General features: G+C 35.6%; 1 protein-coding gene across 1 annotated transcript in view; it reads right to left on the bottom strand.

Moving 5' to 3' along the window:
• The window catches only part of LOC149152485 (uncharacterized), a 43,199-nt gene extending 22,119 nt beyond the window's left edge, over window positions 1–21,080 (bottom strand). The window contains exons 1-2 of the mRNA XM_089441590.1: window positions 20,332–21,080; window positions 19,877–20,227 (exon numbers count right to left, since the gene is read on the bottom strand). Coding sequence (XP_089297716.1) covers window positions 19,877–20,227; window positions 20,332–20,952 — 972 coding nt within the window. The 5' untranslated portion in view covers window positions 20,953–21,080. The remainder of the gene's footprint in view (window positions 1–19,876; window positions 20,228–20,331) is intronic.
• Between the last annotated feature and the right edge of the window lie 428 nt (window positions 21,081–21,508).

Genomic DNA, 21,508 nt, shown 5'->3' with positions numbered 1-21,508 from the left:
ATAGTTGATGACACCTCCACCTACCTCTAGTACTTTGGGCACTACCCTTCATATCTAGAACATTTATTTGAGATTTGTTGCACCGAATAGATGAAAATGTGTCCCTAGGCTAGAATTGCACCTGCATGATGGATGTTACCCTATTTTTGGAGATTTTACATGAGAATAATGACATAGGATGCTTATGAAATGGATGGTATAGTATTATCCATGATAACATCATGCATTGGCACTAAGACATCTCCTTCATGATTCTTGGGTTAATGGCGTGGAATACTTAACGGAGGAGGTTGGGATTGATGAGGTCTTTCTTGATGATTAGGAAACCATTCTAGGAGGACACAAGACCTTTGGATTACATGCACCCCTAGAGATATTCATTGATTTTGTTATGGAGGGATTCATATTTTTGGAGGATGATGTCACCCTTGGATGGAATTTATCTCATACACATGGGTTAACTAATGCATATTTTATGTTTTATAATTGATTTAACTATCTTTAGTGGTTGAATTATGACCTCTTCAACCCGTAATCAGAATGTAATATTATTTTAGGGGTTCTAGGGGAAAATTGGAGAAATATGACTGTGTTTCCCTCATATAAATAAAGGGAAGTCAATTTTCATAGATCATTATCACACATGAAAAATTAAGAAGTACTTGCTACTCATGTATTCCCTCTTGTTTACTATAGAGCACTAGTGTAGTGAATTTCTCTTAGAGAATATTTGTTTAATGGTTCTCTCTCTTGGATGATGATTCTTTGATTATATGTGTTATTTTCATGTAATATATCTTGTATCTTGTTATTTTTGATGAACTTAGGTTTACCTTCCTCCCTTTAAATATCCACAAAATATAGAAGGATGCCTGTTGGTATCATCCCATGACCCCCTTTTTCCTCCTAAAACATATCATTTGCCCATTCCTTTTCATCATATATCTCTTAGAATCCTTGAAAATTGATTAGTTAATAGTCCTATAGTTATTAAAATGCATTGAAAATGATTTAGGAAGTTTATGTTAAAGAATTAGAAGTTTTTGGTGAAATGGTTACAGGAAGTTCCAACATCCTGTAATTAGCTCATTGTTTGACATGTGGCACAACAGCTAGGCTAGAGCGAAAGGCATGGATGAAAAGTAGAATGTCCAAGCATGGACAAACACCTATCCTACAGCAGAATCGACCCTCCTACATGCGCGGTCAACACAGGTCAAAGCATGGCATACTGGCGACAAAGGTAGCAACAGCAGCACATTCTAATTTGATTTAGCTTTTGTTCTTTTTGAAATCAGTTAGGATAGAAACATTTTGAAAATCTCGATGTAGTAAAAGCGGCAACAGCCATATTCCGAATGTACTTTCATTTTCGAAATGACATGGTTGTAATAGACATATGTAAATACAGTCTGAGTAATGAAGGCATGGTTAATCATTGTATCATTCTGAAACAGAGTTTTTGAACTTAATACTAAGAATCTAGTTACAGTTACGACTCGTGTCTTGTGCATTGATTTGATAGTCGGTTGAATATAGTCCAGTATACCTTTGGAACGCGGACAGGCCCTGCGTTAAACCGTTATACTGTCCTTTTCATTTTATTTGCACTTAGGGTATTATATGGTTTGCACAGTAGTTACGATTGGTTTCCGATTTCAATAGCTCTTGACTTCAATTGAATGTATATGGTTTGCGTTTATGGTAATGCTTGAACAGTCATCACTGAGATCTTGAAGCACGTCCTGTAAGGGATTCGAACCCTGTGTATGTCCTTTAAAAGCAATGTCATGAACTTTATTTTCATTTCAAAATCCATTTATGATCTCTGTATATTTTTACCTTGTGTAAATATTAGTGAATGCTGGGTGTTTGCTGAACAGGGGTTTTATGTGTGATGTCTCTGTAAGGAGATCGAAAACTTGGTTTGCAGTGATACACAGTGTTTAGGTTCAGTATTTAATTTGGTAAAAGCATTTAGTGATAGTATTGTAATCAGGTATGTTAGCAGAGTGACCTGAGTGTTTGCATGATAGGTAACATACCCCAATCTTCCATAAAGAAGTACTGTGACCTACATCATAACCACCTAGCCAACAATCCTTTATGTCTATATACTTTAGACGCATGCCTCTAAGCTTACGCATCCTGGTCGATAATAAATATAGTCTAGTCTAGTACCCTAGCTAGAACACTACATTTTGGCGCCGTTGCCGGAGAGGCGTACTTAAAGGATTCAGACAAAAAGAAAAAAAATTCAACACACAAAAATAAACAAAAACACAGTTAGAAATCATGTTCATTTATGCCTAGATTTAGAGACAGTCAAGGTAGATTTGTAAAAACCCCCCACCATCTAAAAACTAACCCATCATCATCAGGAGCAGACTCTCTAGGGAATACAACACCAACCGAGGAAGTTATCCAAACATTGGAAGAAAAATTTTATTCAGGACAGAAACTTACTCTTATTGAGAGGGAAACTTTATTCACACATAAATCGCAGAAGAAGCACTTTCCTAGACCTTCTACACAAGGAGAAAGTAGTACAATTAGCGAACAATCTTCCTTTCTCCTTTTTCCACCAAGTGACACTGACACAGAGAGACCAATTAGAATGGCTGAGGAAGGATCTGGATCAGTACCACGCCAAGGAGATGAAGAGGAGTCAACTTTTAAGTTCCCTATACATGAACCACAGGAGGATGAGGAGATCAAAATGAAAAACATACCCCCATCCGTGCTACCAAATTTCTATGGTATGGCTTTGGAGGATCCAGACTCATTCTTGTTCGAGTTTGACATTGTATGTCGAACTTATGGCTATACAGATGATGCCCATAGGCTTAGATTGTTCCCAGCCACATTAAAGGCATCAACCTTAAAATGGTTCATGGGGCTAGGTGAGCATGCTATAGTTGATTGGGATGGCATGAGGAGAATATTTCTAAGGAAATATCAGCCTTATTGTAGATCCAAAGACTCTAAAGATAATATCTTTAGAATGAGCCAACAAGAGGATGAAACCTTAGAGGAATATTTAGAACGGTTTGTCTACAACTTACAAAAATCTAAACACCGAACTATGCCTCTTGATCTGGTCCGCACAATATTCTTGAAAGGTATCCGAGAGGAATACATGGATTATCTCAACTTGATGGGCAAAGGTGACATTTCTGCCTTACCCTTTGAAGAAATCGCTAAGTTGTGCGAAAAGTATTCAAGGAGTAAATCTAAAATGGGAAAGAGAAGCCTGTCATCAAGGGTCACAAAATCTGCCTCTGCAAGTGTCACAAGGGCCGAAATAGGGAATCTTTTAGAAGAGTTTAAAACATATCTGTTAAGCACTCTAGGGAACCAAATTGACACTTTAAAAGCCAAGAAGAAACAAGAAGATGAAGATCATATCATGGCTATCTTCTGCCCAAAATGCCGGAAGAAACATGCATTAAAAGATTGCCCTCTAGAGAACATCCAAGTTTGTGCTTTCTGTACTGAACATCATGATATGTTTAACTGTCCTAAAGTTAAATTTTTGCAGAACTATAATATGGCAGCCAATACAGAGATGGAAAACGTGTATTACATGGGCACAAAGCGACCATGGCAGCCAAGGCCAGCACCCCAAGGTATGTTTCCAAATCAAAATCTGCAATTTCCTATGAATGATCAAATGTATGCACAAAACTCATGGAATGTACCCATGCCATGGTAGCACCAAAACCAACCACAACACCAATGGAGACCGTCTCAACAGTACTCCCAATCTTATCATACATATCCTCAATCATACCCACCTTACTCACAACCATATCAACAATACCAACAGTCGTATCCATCACATTCTCAACCATATCAGCAGTATCCTCAGCAAGTTGTCTATCAGCCCCACCCTCCTCAACAAGCACTGCCTGCTCCTCCACCAATAAATGCACCACAACTGCAATTTCCAGCTAACTCACAACCTCCCAGACCCACTCAAATTCCTGCTCAAACTGTCCCAAATCCGAATAATAGAGCAGAGAGGGCAGCCTATAATGTAGAAGAAGGAACCTCATATTCCACACTGCCTTTGCAAAACATTAATTTGAGGTCTGGTAGGGTGCTCCACAAAGATTCTCCAATAACAGATAAGCAAGAAGAAAACTCAGAAAAGGAAAATGAAATGACAAATCAAACAAAACCAAACAATGATACCAAAGATAAACAGATGCAACCATTGCATCCACCTTTTCCAGACCGACTGGTCCAAATAAAACCACCACTGTCTATACCACAATTTGATGTCTTAGATGAACTTAAAAATGTCTACATAAAAATTCCATTGCTGCAAGCTATAAAAGGCATTCCCATCTATACCAAGGCCATCAAAGACATATGTCTCAAGAAGCCTGCTAGAAAAAGGATTGATCCTCAAACCATTCATGTCATAGGACATTTAGCAGGCCTTATGACCAATACCATCTCCATGGAAAAGTATGTTGATCCTGGCATTCCCAAAGTGACCACCATCATTAACAACATACAAATTCCAAACACTTTGATAGATCTTGGAGCCGCAATCAATGTCATGACTCTTGAAACCATGAGAACACTCCAGCTCATAAATTTGCAACATACCACGATTGTTCTAGAACTAGCTGATAGGTCCAAAGTCATTCCTGAAGGGATTTTGGAAGACATCATTGTCTCACTAGACTCTTGGGAGTATCCAATGGATTTCTTAGTCCTTCAACCCAAATCCAATTTAGGAGGACACCCATTCATCCTTGGTAGACCATGGTTAGCAACTGCTGATGCATTCATAGGATGTCGATCGGGCAACATGATCATTTCAAGAGGGACCGAAAGAAAACAACTCACCCTTTATCCATCGGCACAATCACCAGCAGTAACACACAATTTGTGGCTTGATGATAAATTTAATGATAAAGAAGAAGTACAATCTATTTTTAGCATTGACCAAATCTATGATTTCCAGGAACAAGACAATAATGATTTGGTAGAATTATTCATTTCTCAACCTGATATGTCTGAAAATTTGAGAAGTGAACAATATCATGCTGCAGATGTACTTTTGGCCCAAAAATTTCAGGAAACATGCACCATCCAATCTTTGCAAACTACATTTCACGACATTTTTCCAGTTCAATCCATCACCAATACACAGAGTCAGATCATAGAGATTAGTCCAGGGAAAACTCTGAACATAGGCAATCACCTAGACTCATCTCAACAAGAGAAATTGATTCGGCTCTTGAGAAAATGCCAAAAAGCCTTTGCTTGGGACTACACCGATATGCATGGGATTCACCCCGACACATGCACTCACCATATCTATACAGATAGCACCATTAAACCAGTGAGGCAACCACAGAGAAGAATGAAACCCATGCTCCAAGATATTGTCAGAGAGGAATTGCAAAAACTTTTGAGAGTTAATTTTATATATCCTATTTCTGACAGTCAGTGGGTATCCCCATTGGTTATAGTGCCCAAGAAAAATGGTAAGTGGCACATTTGTGTTGATTACAGACAGCTAAACAAAGCAACTCTCAAAGATTATTTCCCACTGCCATTTATTGACCAAGTGTTAGACACCCTAGCTGGCAAATCATCATTTTCTTTTCTTGATGGTTTCAGTGGCTACAACCAAATCAGGATCGCCTCAGAAGACCAGGACAAAACCACATTCACCTGTCCTTGGGGCACCTATGCTTACAATGTTTTGCCATTTGGACTTTGTAACGCTCCAGCTACATTTCAGAGAGCTGTGTTAGCTATTTTCGCTGATTTAATTCATGATTGTGTTGAAGTCTACATGGATGATTTTTCAGTATATGGCAATTCATTTGAACATGCATTAGAAAATCTTGAGAGAGTTTTGAAAAGATGTATTGAAGCTAACCTGTCCCTCAGCAATGAAAAGTGATTTATGATGTTAAACGAAGGGATAGTGTTAGGCCACTATATTTCTTTTCAAGGCATCCAAGTTGACCCAGCAAAGATCCAGATCATTGTTGATTTGCCAATTCCACAGAATCAAAGAGAGGTAAGAAGTTTCCTTGGGTATGCAAGCTATTACCGGAGATTTATTGAAAATTTTAGTAAGATAGCTTTACCTTTGTTTAAACTTCTAACCAAAGATGTACTTTTCAACTGGAATGAGAACTGCCAACAAGCATTCGAACAACTCAAAAAGAAGTTATCAACCGCACCAGTCTTGAGAGGGCCTAATTGGAGCCTACCATTTCATATCTTTATAGATGCATCTGACACTGCAGTAGGTGCATCATTAGGCCAAAAGAGGAATCTTGTACTTATGCCATTTATTTCATTAGTAAAAATCTAACACCTGCAGAGTTAAACTATATAGTTACAGAAAAGGAAACACTTTCCATCATTTATGCTGTGAATAAATTCCGACATTACATAACTGGTTATGAGGTCTTTGTACATACTGATCATTCGGCCATTAGACATTTAATGAATAAACCAATAACTAGTGCCAGAGTTACCAGATGGTTACTATTGTTACAGGAATTTAACATCACAGTGTTAGATAGACCAGGCAAAGAGAACCAGGTGGCAGATTTTCTCTCTAGACTGCAAAATCCAGGTGAGGTTGTTCCAGTTGAAGATTCTTTTCCAGATGAAAACTTATTTGCAATTTCCATAGTAACTCCTTGGTATGCTGATTTGGCCAATTATTTGTCTACAGGAAGGACACCTCCACACTTTACTGCAAAGGAAAGGAAGAGACTAGTCAAACAAAGTGCTAGATATTCATGGCTTAATGGCAATTTATTTTACACTGGTTATGATATGATTATTAGAAGATGTGTAAGAAATGATGAGGTAATTGATATTTTAAAATCTTGCCATGATGAACCGTGTGGTGGGCATTTTGCAGCGAAGCGGAAAACATTCAAAGTTCTTACTCTTGGATACTATTGGCCATCCATTTTCAAGGATGCCAAGAAGTATGTAAAGAGTTGTGACAGCTGCCAAAGAATGGGCAGGCCAACAACTACCGATGAGATGCCCCTTCAGCCCCAAGTTCACTTAGAGCCATTTGACAAATGGGCTCTAGACTTTATAGGACCCATTAACCCAACCTCCAATGGTAAGAAGTACATCTTAGTATGTATTGATTACGTCACAAAGTGGGATGAAGCAAAAGCACTGGTTAGAACAACCGAACACACAGTAGTAAATTTCCTTTTTGAAGAGATTTTTGTGAGGTATGGAGTACCAAGGGAAATTGTGACTGATCAAGGTACTCAATTCACCTCAAAGCTAGTGAAGGATATCACAGACAAATACCAAATCAAGCATAGGAAAAGTACCCCTTACCATCCACAGGCCAATGGGCAGGTGGAATCAACAAACAAAACCTTGGAAGGCATCACTACTAAAATTGTTGCAATGAACAGGAAAAATTGGGAAGAGAAGCTCAAAGATGCACTCTGGGCTTACAGGATTACCTGGAAAGATACTACAGGATTTACACCATATCAGTTGGTGTACGGCAAAGAGGTAATGCTTCCTATTGAGTTCCAAATACATACTTTTAAACTGGCTGCAGATTTACAAATTGATTTGGACCAAGCACAAAAAGAAATAATTCAGCAGTTGAACCAGCTGGATGAGATGAGGCAGCAAGCAGAGGAAACCACAATCCTCATGCAAAAACAAAGGAAGCAATGGCATGATGCACATATTAAGAAGAAGCAGTTCAAGGAAGGTGACTGGGCTTTACTTTTTGACTCTAAATTCAGAGATCATAAAGCCAAGTTCACCACCCATTGGATGGGCCCATACAAAATTGTTCAGGCTTATGACAATGGTTCAGTCAAACTCAAAACTATTGATGGAGAAGGTCACTCCTTTACTGTCAATGGTCATCGCCTGAAACTATACACCAAGCCCATCAGCAAGCAAGATTTTCTTCATACACTATCTCAGTAAGGAGAGGTTGAGATACTGCAACCCTCAGCTGCAGTATCACTGCCTTAGTTTCTTTTATTTCAATTTCAGAGTCAAAAAGCAATAAAAGAAATAAATAAAAAATTTTATATAAAACAAAAACTAAAAAATATATAAAAAATATATATATATATATATATATAAAATAATGGGTTAGATGTGAAAACCAGCCTCTGGCACACTCTAACCCCGAATTCCTACTTGAAAACCAATTTGTTGGCGGGTAAGAATTCTCTTTCTTTTGTTCACTATTTGATTTATCAGCTGAATCATGACTTGAGGACAAGTCAAAATTTTAGTCGGGGAGAGAGGCATCAGCATTTTGTTCTTTTATCTCTCCATTGTAAATTCTTAAAGATTTCTTATCCTATATCTTCACTGTAAATTTCCAAAGCAGCTTGTTCCAGCATTCTAGACTTCAATAAAGAAGTTGTTTTGTCATTGTTTTATCTCAGAGGGACCTGGTTATAAACATTATGCAGGGGGACCTTTTCTTTCCAGACATCTATGCTACCAACACCAGTAGTAAGGGGACCTGTTTAAGACACCCAGAAGGGACCTGTTAAAGAGATTGACACCAAGGGCTACTTCAACAAAGTTTCATCAAGTTTCTACAAGGATTTGGGCACCAAGATTCCATCAAATGCCCAAGCTCAATGAACCTGTATACATACAAGGACCTGCATAAACATTTTCAATCTTTCTCAAGGGACCTGTTACATCTTCAAATTTTTCTCAAAGGACCTGTGCATTCAATCATTCTTAGAGGACCTGTTACAACAAGCAAAAGAACAGTCAAAAGGGACTAGTCCTACTCAGCATGTCAATACAACAACAACCAACAAAAGAGTAATATGTTTCTTATTCTTAAACATTTAATTTCTTAGATTGATTTTTAATGTAAATTTGATGACTGTGAACTGTTATGATCGATTTCAAGGACACCTACATTTCCTATCATCCCTTATTCCACTGATTCTCATCATTTCTCATACTTCAACCTATTCATACTTCTAAACCCATTACCAACACATCAACCTTGTCATGCTAAATACATCCTACAGCCATACCAACATCCTCCATCTGACCGAATGCCAACTAAAACAGGACACGTGGCGGATTGTGTTTTTAAATACAAGGGAAAGAAACAAATGTAAAGTGGCCTATTCATTGTATTCCACACGGCCAAATCATGACTCCACCACCCGACGTACCTAATGATTCAAGGGATTCCCCGAAATCATACCCAGCATTATATATATATGCTCCCAGCGCTCTTGCGGTGACATCTATGTAAGCGTACAACACTCCTCTGTTCTAAAAAAATGAATACGTTGTGAGTAAGTACAGCTGGTTATCCCACCATCATTTTCGCATTTGATCCCTGTAACTTTCAAAGTAGAATCAGAAGCAGTGAGCGCCGAAAGAAGTATTATCATTTGGGTTCGACTTACACAGTGAGGATTGGAAGCAGTGAGCACCGAAAGAGGAAAAACTAACCACTCTGTTTCGACTTCCACCACAGTCATAAGACAATCGACCGACCGAGCATCATACTGAAGATTAAGGGAAGCGATACACCAGGTAACAAATTTGAAATTTCTTTGTTGAAATTGTAGAAACATAAACAGAGAAGGGTTAGAGCACGACCCTCTACCATTATGACTAATAGGGTCGAGCCGAGTGTGTTCGACAGTTCACAATATCATGAAGATTGCATTGAAATTCTCAGAGAGATACAGTGGTTACCATTTTTAGAGAAATTTCATGGAAGTAATGAGGAGGTTACCAAGCAATTTGCTTTCACATTCAATGGAGAGAAAGCCCTAATAGGTAACTTCTCATTCAGGGTTTCAGAGGATACTATAGCTCAGGCAATAGGGATTAGTCCAGAAGGGGAGAAGTATTTTAAAACAAAACAATTTAAAGAGAAATCGTGGACGCAGTTTATGTCTAGATCCAGAGTCTCATCAGTTAACTGGAGGAAGGGTGTTCCAAGAAGTTGGTTGATGCATCCCTGGGATGAGATGGTCTACATCCTTCAAAAATTCATAACCTGTGAAGGCCGTTACAGTATTGTCTATCTATACCATATTAAACTACTGCTCCACTTGAAGAAACAATGTGTTATCAGTCTACCATATTTTCTATTACAAAGCTTAACCAAGTTGTCCAAGACTATCCAGAAGCAGAAGGGGAATGAAGACAAGAGCCTATATCACTTTGGCTTAATTAAAATTCTTATTGAGCATGAATTGCAGAGAAGAGGGAAACCGTGGAAAGAATTCCTAGCTACTAATCAAATTAGAGATGAGGAAGATAAAGAAGAAGTGCAAGAGGACTCAGGGTTCATGAAGGATATTGATGAAGAAATCCCAGTATCCAAAGCCAGCAAGGCACCTCTACCTGTGGGCAGCATAAGGACCAGGAACATGAGAAAGGAAGATGCTAAGAGGGCCGAACAAGATAAAATTTTCACCACTTACTCACGAAGAACAAGGAGGACACCAAAAGCCCAGTTACAAGAAGACCAGCTTGAATCCAATGCACCTGCACAAATGGATGTTGAGAGTGGTGACCACTCACTACCAGGACCAGAAGTTGATATAGAGGTAGAAAGCAATAACAAGCAGGAAAAATGTTCACCACCTCCCATTAAGAGACAGAAGAAATTGGAGAAACAAATTGAAGAATTAAAGGAAGAGCTCATGGAGGCTAATATGCTAGAAAAAGTTATCAAGAGAGAAAATGAAATGCTCCGGGCGCTGAGTAAAGAAACTCAGAAGAAGAATGAAAAGTTAAGGGAGAGAATCAGTGAACTGGAGGCTGAGCAAACGGAGATTTCTAACTGGGCCACTAAGTGGTACAATCAGAAGAAGACCCTCAAAGAAAAATACAAAAGGTTAAAGCAGGAGCTCAAGGGTCAGAAAGATAACCAGGTGAAAAAGAATGTGGACACATTGCTCAAGGCAGCAGAGATCCAGGCAGGGACAGAGTTCAAGGGAAGCACTTCGAGGATAGTATGAGGACATGCTAATTCCTTAAGTCGGGGAGAGATGTTGGTATCATCCCATGACCCCCTTTTTCCTCCTAAAACATATCATTTTCCCATTCCTTTTGATCATATATCTCTTAGAATCCTTGAAAATTGATTAGTTAATAGTCCTATAGTTATTAAAATGCATTGAAATTGATTTAGGAAGTTTATGTTAAAGAATTAGAAGTTTTTGGTGAAATGGTTACAGGAAGTTCCAACATCCTGTAATTAGCTCATTGTTTGACATGTGGCACAACAGCTAGGCTAGAGCGAAAGGCATGTATGAAAAGTAGAATGTCCAAGCATGGACAAACAACTATCCTACAGCAGAATCGACCCTCCTACATGCGCGGTCAACACAGGTCAAAGCATGGCATACTGGCGACAAAGGCAGCAACAGCAGCACATTCTAATTTGATTTAGCTTTTGTTCTTTTTGAAATCAGTTAGGATAGAAACATTTTGAAAATATCGATGTAGTAAAAGCGGCAACAACCATATTCTGAATGTACATTCATTTTCGAAATGACATGGTTGTAATAGACATATGTAAATACAGTCTGAGTAATGAAGGCATGGTTAATCGTTATATCATTCTGAAACAGAGTTTTTGAACTTAATACTAAGAATCCAGTTACAGTTACGACTCGTGTCTTGTGCATTGATTTGATAGTCGGTTGAATATAGTCCAGTATACCTCTGGAACGCGGACGGGCCCTGCGTTAAACCGGTATACTGTCCTTTTCATTTTATTTGCACTTAGGGTATTATATGGTTTGCACAGTAGTTACGATTGGTTTCCGATTTCAATAGCTCTTGACTTCAATTGAATGTATATGGTTTGCGTTTATGGTAATGCTTTAACAGTCATCGCTGAGATCTTGAAGCGCGTCCTGTAAGGGATTCGATCCCTGTGTATGTCCTTTAAAAGCAATGTCATGAACTTTATTTTCATTTCAAAATCCATTTATGATCTCTGTATATTTTTACCTTGTGTAAATATTAGTGAATGCTGGGTGTTTGCTGAACAGGGGTTTTATGTGTGATGTCTCTGTAAGGAGATCGAAAACTTGGTTTGCAGTGATACACAGTGTTTAGGTTCAATATTTAATTTGGTAAAAGCATTTAGTGATAGTATTGTAATCAGGTATGTTAGCAGAGTGACTTGAGTGTTTGCATGATAGGTAACATACCCCAATCTTCCGTAAAGAAGTACTGTGACCTACATCATAACCACTTAGCCAACAATCCTTTATGTCTATATACTTTAGACGCATGCCTCTAAGCTTACGCATCTTGGTCGATAATAAATATAGTCTAGTCTAGTACCCTAGCTAGAACACTACAATGCCACGATTAAGGTGTGAGGGACACAAGTTTCTATTATTCATTCTTTTTAACTCCGCATCCATTTATTTTATTCCACATAATTTTACTCTTAGACTTTGTTAGCCCTTGATTGATAAAGGCACTAGTATTATCATGTGTGCTAATCTAAGTTAATAAAGTCCTATATATTTTGATTTTATATTATCTAGGGAAAAGATAGGGTTACTTTATAGAAAAATGTTTTTGAAGTCATGTAGATAAAAAAATATTCATAAAGTCACTTCATGAATATAAACCCAAAGTCATGAAGGGATATTATATCCTAAGTCCAAAAGTAAGGGTGAGTTATTTCCTTATGTGCCACTTGGAAAAAATACCCATGCATATATAAGTTGAATACCCCATAATCTTGGCATTGATCCTTATAAATTTTCATCTCCATTTATTTTTGGTACCCTATTGGTTTTCATGTCCAATAGTAGGTTTCATGTAGGAATATCTCAAGACTAGTGTAGTTGCGAGCTAAGACAACCATTAAAACCTAAGACCTAATAAAGTATGGTATATCATATCATGGAATTTGAAGGTTGATACTCCTTACTTGTCTTGAAGAGGGCCAAAGCTTGGAGGGGAAATTTTCTCAACAATTTTCCAAGTGAATTCTATGGCCAATTCTCCTTGCTCATCTAGGATAATGATGGTACTTGGAGGGAAATTGGTTGGGATGGTATGCTAAATTTGAGGCATAAAAGACTCTTAAGGGTATCTAGAACAACTATATAACTTTGATACTTATTGAACTAATCTATGCTAAAATCCCAATAATTGTATTGGAACAACCTGATGGATTGTAGAGGCAAAGAAAGGGTGCACTACCTTGGTAATTAATCCTATTATATTTTGTTTCAAGTCTTAATTAGTCTTCTACAAGCCTTTAAATGAATGTTATTGATAAGATATTCCTATGGGAACAGCTTGTGATTGAACAACTAAGTTATGCCCTTGTTGGGATGAGAATGGAAACATTATATAGGATGAAATAAATCCCTTGATTTGGTTCAACCATATAACTTAGTCTTTAATTGTTTATATATCCTAGACGAGTACCTTGTTGTCATAAGCCAATTACAAATACAATTGTAGAGACCAATATTATGGCTAATTTCATGAGCAAACCATGTCCGCTTGAAGCTTTTATAGGGATTTTGAATTTATTACTATGCCTTGTCATATGGGTTGATGGGGGTGATGAAAAATGGCCTAGTACAAAAGGGAATAAAGGTTAGAATCTAATGATGAGATAAAGCCCCAAATATCTAGATATTCAGATATTCGAGTCTTTTAATAATACAAAAGAATAAGAATTCAACAATTTTCCCCTTTTTTAATTTTCTTAGATTCTTTCTGGTACTTTAATAGAATGCAAATATCTCGAGGATCCTCAATTCGAGGATTTTGTTAGTCTAAAACCCAAAGGTGGAACTTTGAGTATCCTAAAGTCATCTATTTATATAGAAATCCAGATGTTTGGAAGTTCTTTAAATTTCATTTTTGGAAAATCCTAGATTCAAATGCGAACAAGGAAGACCACATGTTGGACACATGGAGCCACATATAATAAACCCCTAACCTCACAATTAATTAGGGTGTGACATGACCATTGAAGTGGCATATTGGGAAATTGACACTGATGCTAGCATGTCACTAGTAACATGGCATGATGTTGTCATAATGTGGATAGGGTTGAATGATGTGGCATGCTAACATGATATGTGATGTGCCAAGATAACATGATGAGCTAACACAAAGCAATTGTATAAAAAGATATTGTGGCAACCAATTTGGCATATTTCATGGTCGACCACATTGAATATGAAAGTCCAATGACTCCATGGTTTTTTAAATTTGATTGATGAAGATTTTCTTAATGAACAAATTTTATATTCCACAATCTAGATTTCTAGATTTGTACTTTTATTTAAAAGGGACATGTGGATTCCCCTCGATAAGCAAATTCCAAATATCAATATAACTCTTTTTTTCAATGCGATTATTTCCAGCTTCTAGATGGTGGATATTATTAAATCTAGAAATCCAACATTTTCTATAACGAAAGGATATACAAAAATTCCAAGAACCAAATATGATCAAGCAAGATTGTCACATGCCTATCACATGGACTACCACATGTCAAATTACATGGTAAAATATGATGCAGAGACAAGTGGGTATATATTGCCACATGATTGCTACATGTCAATGATATGGATATTAACATTGCATAAACCAACAAATATTTTGAAGGCCATAAATTTTTGCCCTAAGTTTAAAATGAAGTAAACTTTATATCATTAGAAAGAACTACGTGAGAAAATGATGATAATGACCTTAGAAATAATATTTGATATGGTCTAAAGAGAAAGCATTTGGATACACCACCTCCATAAAGCTAGCATAGGGGTTGTTTATGCTACTTTTTTTTAATTTAGCATTTCATTTTTTCTCTATAACTATAACAACTATATATCTATATAATACTTTTTGATTTTGATCACATAATGAGAAAAAGAGACTTTATGTTTCTAATATATAATATTTTTGTGATTTAATCATCATTGATAAAGTGCTAAATTTTTTTGTCATCATCATGTAGTTGTTTAGCTTTTAATTTTAATAAATTTTTAATATTTATGTCTATATTTAATTTTTGTATTTGTAATTCAATGTTACAAAAATATTAATATCCTATATTATCAAGCACAACTACCAAAAAACAAAGACAAGTAAAGCAAACTAACCCAAAAAACAGACATGTATGTGCGTGTGTCTATGTTAGATATATATAATGAATGAATGAATGTAGAACATTCCTACGTGTGTGTGTGTGTATATATATATATATATATATATATATATATATATATATATATATATATATATATAAATAAAGGAAACACGAAACTCATACTTTTTCATATTATTTCTCCAATATCACCATGTTAAGGAACTCAACAAGTACAACATAAAAATATCAAAAATTAAAAGAAAATTAATATTTATCTTAATTAATATTTTTCAATATCAACCATATAAATATGAAATAATTAAAAAAATTAAAATTAATCTGATATCAAAATTTTTAAATGTATATATATATATATATATATAATATTTTCAAATGAATCACAAATTTAACTAAATTTATAGTAACTTAAATTCATAATAACTGAGTCTAAAATAAGATCAAGTTAGACCCCTTTCCAATTATAATAAATATAAGTATTTTATCGTGAGGGTTAAATAGGACATATTTTTATGTTTTATAAATGAATTAATCATATTTAATCGTCCAATTGTGACCTATGCAACATGTAATCATAATTTAAAATATATTATTTTAGGGCGTTTACCATAAGATTGGAGAAAATTGACTTAGTTTCCCTAATATAAATAGGGGATGTAAAATTTTCTTATATCATTATCCCACTTGAGATTGAGAAAATTCTCTTAAATCATTATCACACAGATTAAGAAGCACTTGATACTTCGGTAAACTCCCTTGTGCACTATGGAGAGCACTAGTGTAGTGAATTTCTTTTAGAGAATATTAGTTTGAAGGTTCTCTCTTGGATGATTATTAGTTATTCGTTGATAATATGTGTTATTTTCATGTAAGTTATATTGAATATTGTTCTTGTTGAGGAATTAGGGTTTAATTAAATTTTCAACAAGGTTTTGTGGATTTTTTTATTGCACTCAAATGCTTTTACACGATATTTTAATCAAGTTTCTCTTAAGGAATTTAGATTTAGTTTCCACCCTTTAAATATACAAAGAATATAGAAGGATGCTATGTCTAAAGGAGTCACTGACACAAGTTTGTATTATTCATTTTTTTTTACTCCACATCCATCCTTATCTCCTAGACTTTATTAGCCCATGATTGAGAAAGGTACTAGTATTATCACTTGTGTCAATCTATTTAAATAAAGCCCTAAATATCTTTATTTTATATTAACTAGGGAAAAATAAGGTTACTTTATAGAAAAAAGTTCCGTAAGTCATGTAGATAACAAAGTATTCATAAAGTCACCTTATGAATATAAACCCAAATTCATGAAGAGATATTATATCCTAAGTGCAAAAGTAAGGGTGAGTAAGTTCCTTCTGTGCCACTTGGAAAAAATAGCCATGCATATATAAGTTTAAAACCCCATAATTTTGGTATCGATTTTTATAAATTTTCACCTCCTTTTCCTTTTGGTACCTACTTTTCATGTCTAGTAGTTGGTTCCATGTTGGAATATGCTAAGGCTAGTGGAGTTACCGACTAAGATAACTATTAAGCGATGTGACCTAATAAATTATTGTAGAATTTGAATTTTGATTCTCCTTACTTGTCTTGAGGAGGGCTAGAGCTTGGAGAGGCAATTAGCTAAACAAGTATCCTAGTTAATTCTATGGTTAATTCTCTTTACTCATCTCCTATAGAGATGGTGCTTGGAGGAGAATTGGTTGGGATGGTATGCCTAATTTGAGGCCTAAAAGAATTTTAAAGGTAGCTAGAACTTGTAGAGATATATAACTTTGAGACTTCTTGAACTAATATATGCTAAAATCCCAATAATTCTATGGGAACAACATGACAGATTTGATAGGCAAGGAAGGGGTGCACTTCCTTGTTTTTGAAGGATGGGAGATCCGAGACCATAACTAGACTAGATGTTCCACTTGCTACCTAAAATAATAGTATTTTCTTATTCTTTGCATGGAGATGGTTGGTTCTAGATAATCCTTTTCCCTTCTAGAGTTATGGTTTGAACTGAGGGGTGACTTGTCACTGAAAGGAATAGAAGAAATATGGAATATGAGAAACATGGTTTATGTCTCTTAAAAAATATAAGTATCCCAATTATGTGTTTGAATACTCAATGACGTGTATAATTTTACGTTTCCATGCTATGAATATCTTTTGTGAGTATTTATGCTTAATGTTGTGTATATTTTATGCATATATGCTATCATGAAATCTATATGGTTATGTTTCCATGTAAATACTTTATGAAAATGTTAATTGATACGTAATAACTTAATTGCACGAGAGTTGGGTTAGGTTTAGATAGTGGTAGGATACCTTAAATTTATTCAATTATGAGCAAAGGATTCCATTGAAGAAGTCGACCTACATGCCAAAGTAAAGGCATCAATTTTAGAATGAACGTTTAGTGGAAGGATTCCTCATAGAACATATGATCCTAAAGGTTAAAGAGTTCTTTGATAGACTAATGAATACTATTATAATTTGTTGAAAGTCTTGATTAGTCTTCTAGCACCCTTTAAATGGATGTGATTGATAAGATATTATTGTGGGGATAACTTGTGATTGAAAAATTAAGTTATGCCCCTCTTGGGATGAAAATGGATAAATTAAATGTGATGAATAAATCCCTTGACTTGGTTCAACTATAGAAATTAGCGTTAAATTGTTTGTATAGCCTAGAGTAGTACCTTGATGTCATATATATATATATATATATATATATATATATATAGAGAGAGAGAGAGAGAGAGAGAGAGAGAGAGAGAGAGAGAGAGAGAGAGGGTGATAAAAGTTTTAGGAGGACATGGTTTCCTCATGAAATTAGCCATAGTGTTGGCCTCTCCATTTGTATTTGTAATGGGAATAATACCATGTGTTGTCTAACTAAGAATGAGTGACAAATTGATATAGCATAAGCCACATTGATATTGGTGCTAGCATGTCACTATTAACATGGCATAATGATGTGGTAATGTGGATAGGGTTGAATGATGTGGCATGCTAACATGGCTAGCCAACATAATTCAATTGTACAAAACTTTTGATGTGGTAACCAATGTCTCATATTTCATTATGCATGGAATTGAATATGAAATTCCAAAGAGTCCATGTTTGTTTAAATTTGTTTTATGAAAATTTTCTTGATGAGTAGATTATCTAGATATATGGATTTGTATTTTGATTTAAAATGGAGTAATGGATTCACCACCATAAGCTAATTCCAAATATTAATATCTATTTTTTTTCAATGTGATTATGTGGAACATAGAATGGTGGATGTTTGAGATGTATGGAAATCCAAGGTTTTCTATAATGAAGGAATATACAAAAATGCCCAAATCCAAAATTCCAAATATGACCAAGCAATATTGTCACTTGGACTGCCCCATGTCAAATTACATGGCACAATATGATGTGGAGACAAGTGGGTATAATATTACTACATGATTTCCACATGTCATTGATATGGATATTGACCTTGCATAAACCAACAAATCTTTTGGTGGCCATAATTTTCTACCCAAAATTTAAAATGTAGTAAAATTTGTATAATTAGAAAGATCTCCATGAGAAAATGATAATAATGGCCTTAGAAAGAATATTTAAGATGGTCTAAAGAGAAGAAATTTAGATATACCACTTCCATAAAGCTACCTTGGAGGTTGTTTATGCTTCATTTTTTAGTTTGTCATTACCTTTTCTCTTTATAATAGTACTTTGTATCTATGTAATACATTTTAATTTTCATCACATAATGAGAAAAATGGACTTTATGATTTTAATATATAGTAAGTTTGTGATTTAATCATCATTAATATAAAACTAATAATTTGTATTACCATCTTGTAAATATTCTAGCTTTTAATTTTATGAAAATGTGAATCTTTATCAAAATTTCATTTTTTTATCGGTAATTCATTAACTCATTGTTGCATAAATATAAATGTCCAATATTATTAAACACAACTACCAAACTAAAAAAGGTATAGAGACACATAAAGCACAATAACACCAATAAAAATACAAATTAATTTTATATATATATATATATATATATATATATATATAATGGATGAATGAATGAATATATATAAGATATATAAATGATGAATGAATATAAGACGCATAATAACACCAAAAAAAACAAGATATATACATCATCATCATTATCATAATGAATGAACCTATATGAAGTATATAGGTGCTGAATGAATATAAGGCACATAATTTTTCTCCAATAACACCATGTTAAGAAACTTACTTCACAATCTAAAAAATATCAATAATTTTAAAAATATATATATCTATTTTAATTCATATCATTCAATATCAACCTATATTAAAAAATATCAATAATTTTAAAAATATATATATCTATTTTAATTCATATCATTCAATATCAACCTATATTAAAAAAAATAAAAAATTGATCAATATTATCCTATTAAATGTTTAAAGTATATATATATATATATAACAGAAATGTATTTAAATTAATCATGAGAATCATAAATAAAAAATTTATAGTAACATAAATTCATGATAATTGAGTCTAAAATAAGAACTATTTAGACTCCCTTCCACTTGTAATAAATCTTACCATTATCGAAATCAATAAACAAGAACAATTTACACTTCCCTAAGCGAAAATTAAGATAAATTTATATTATAAACATCCACACCTGCGAAAGATGTACGCACCTTGAGGTGGAGGCAGTGGAAGGCCACCGTATCATTTGTGGAAACGAAAGCGTCCTTCACTTCCAAATTCTGTCGCTCAACAACCAATATGATTGAAGGTAATAGGTTGCCCTTCTTCGCACACTTTATCGTAATGAACAGGTCTTTACCTGCATGGCTATTCACTGATATCTCCGGCAATATTGCATAGTCCAAAGAGCCAGTAGTGGATAAGATGGTGTCGGTTAGCTGCGATTGAGAACTACCGGCCGTGTGTGCACCGCCTGCGCGTTTGTTAGTGCGAGTGCGGAGACGCTGCTGGAGATGGTGAATGTAATTTATAGTCTCCGCTACACTGCTGATTTTGTCAGTCTGGAAATTACCATTACACCATTGACGAGTGTCAGTAAGGTGATCTAAGAACGCAAACAGTAAGGAATACACGGTAAAAAAAAGCGATGGAGGCGAACTTGTACCTTGACAGTTTGATCCGGCAGCAAAGAATGGATTTTGGAGAACAATTGATTCATGGTGCTGCGTCGCCGTCTTTCCGAAAGAATATGAATCTCCCGATCCGATATGATCGCATTCGTTTGAGGGCCGCATTGATTCCTCTTGAGAACCTTATACTTCCGGTATTCTTCATCTTCAACGTCAGCCCTCCGTTTATTCGAAAGAAATTGCGGCGTTGGCGGCGCTGCTTTAGCCGCAATATGCGAGCAATAGCCTTTCTCCTTGTTATCGCTCTCGATAGAGTCTTGTGAATACACATGGGTGATGGAGTTGAGGGATCCGCATCCATTTCTTGTTATAAGATCTGGATGTGGATACAGGTTATCCAAAACTTTCAGATTAGTGCATTTTGTGACTACAGCACTCAAGTCATCTATCTGGGCTACCTCAGTAGGGTGAAATTTTATTAGGGTTTCCACTCCAGATCCGCCCTGACCAGATTGATTAAAATATTGCAAATAAGAGGAAGGGTGATTCATTGACATGGAATGGTGGATGGACATTCTGTAATCAGCAACTTGTCTCCTTGTTGCTATGTCTAATGGTGGGATCTCTGAATTGGTAGCACCAAGCAGAAGATGCATTTTGGGTGTATCTGCTTCAGAGCAGTCCAGCGGTGCAGCCAAAGTTAGGGGAGGAGCGGGCTGACTGTCATGTTCATCTTTGCCTACTCCATAAACCTCCCTTATAAAGTATAAACTACAACAACATAATTATTAAAATTTAAGATTCCAAGCTACAGTGACAGCTAAGCTCCTCAAGAAAACGACGTAAAAGTGAGAATATCATTTTAAAGGGCGCAGTCGACTCAGGACGATATCAGAGCCTTGGCCGTCAGGTTACGCGCAGCGGCTTTAAGACAGGAATATCTCAATCTATTGTGGCTGGCAACGGAATTTAATGAGACATCGTGTCACTCTCTCGTGAACCGTTAGTTGTCACATCTTACCTACCATTCATTTCGGCGACGCGCACTTTGCAAGGTGGCCGGAGGTGAAACTCCAATGAGGGGCCAAAGGGATGTACTATTCACGGCAACAGACTGCCCTGTTGCCTGCCCTGCAGAGCAGGTGGATTGCTTCAGTTTCTTAGGTAATCCTGACTTCAGCTGTATATCGTGAAATAAATATTATGTCACGT

This window comes from Pinus tabuliformis, chromosome 9 (genome assembly GCF_031772625.1).
Source record: "Pinus tabuliformis cultivar Carrire ecotype Pingquan chromosome 9, CPIR1, whole genome shotgun sequence".
Lineage (NCBI taxonomy): Eukaryota > Viridiplantae > Streptophyta > Pinopsida > Pinales > Pinaceae > Pinus > Pinus tabuliformis.
The sequence above is the reverse complement of the archived record's forward strand: the minus strand, read 5'-3'. Positions and strand labels throughout refer to the sequence as shown.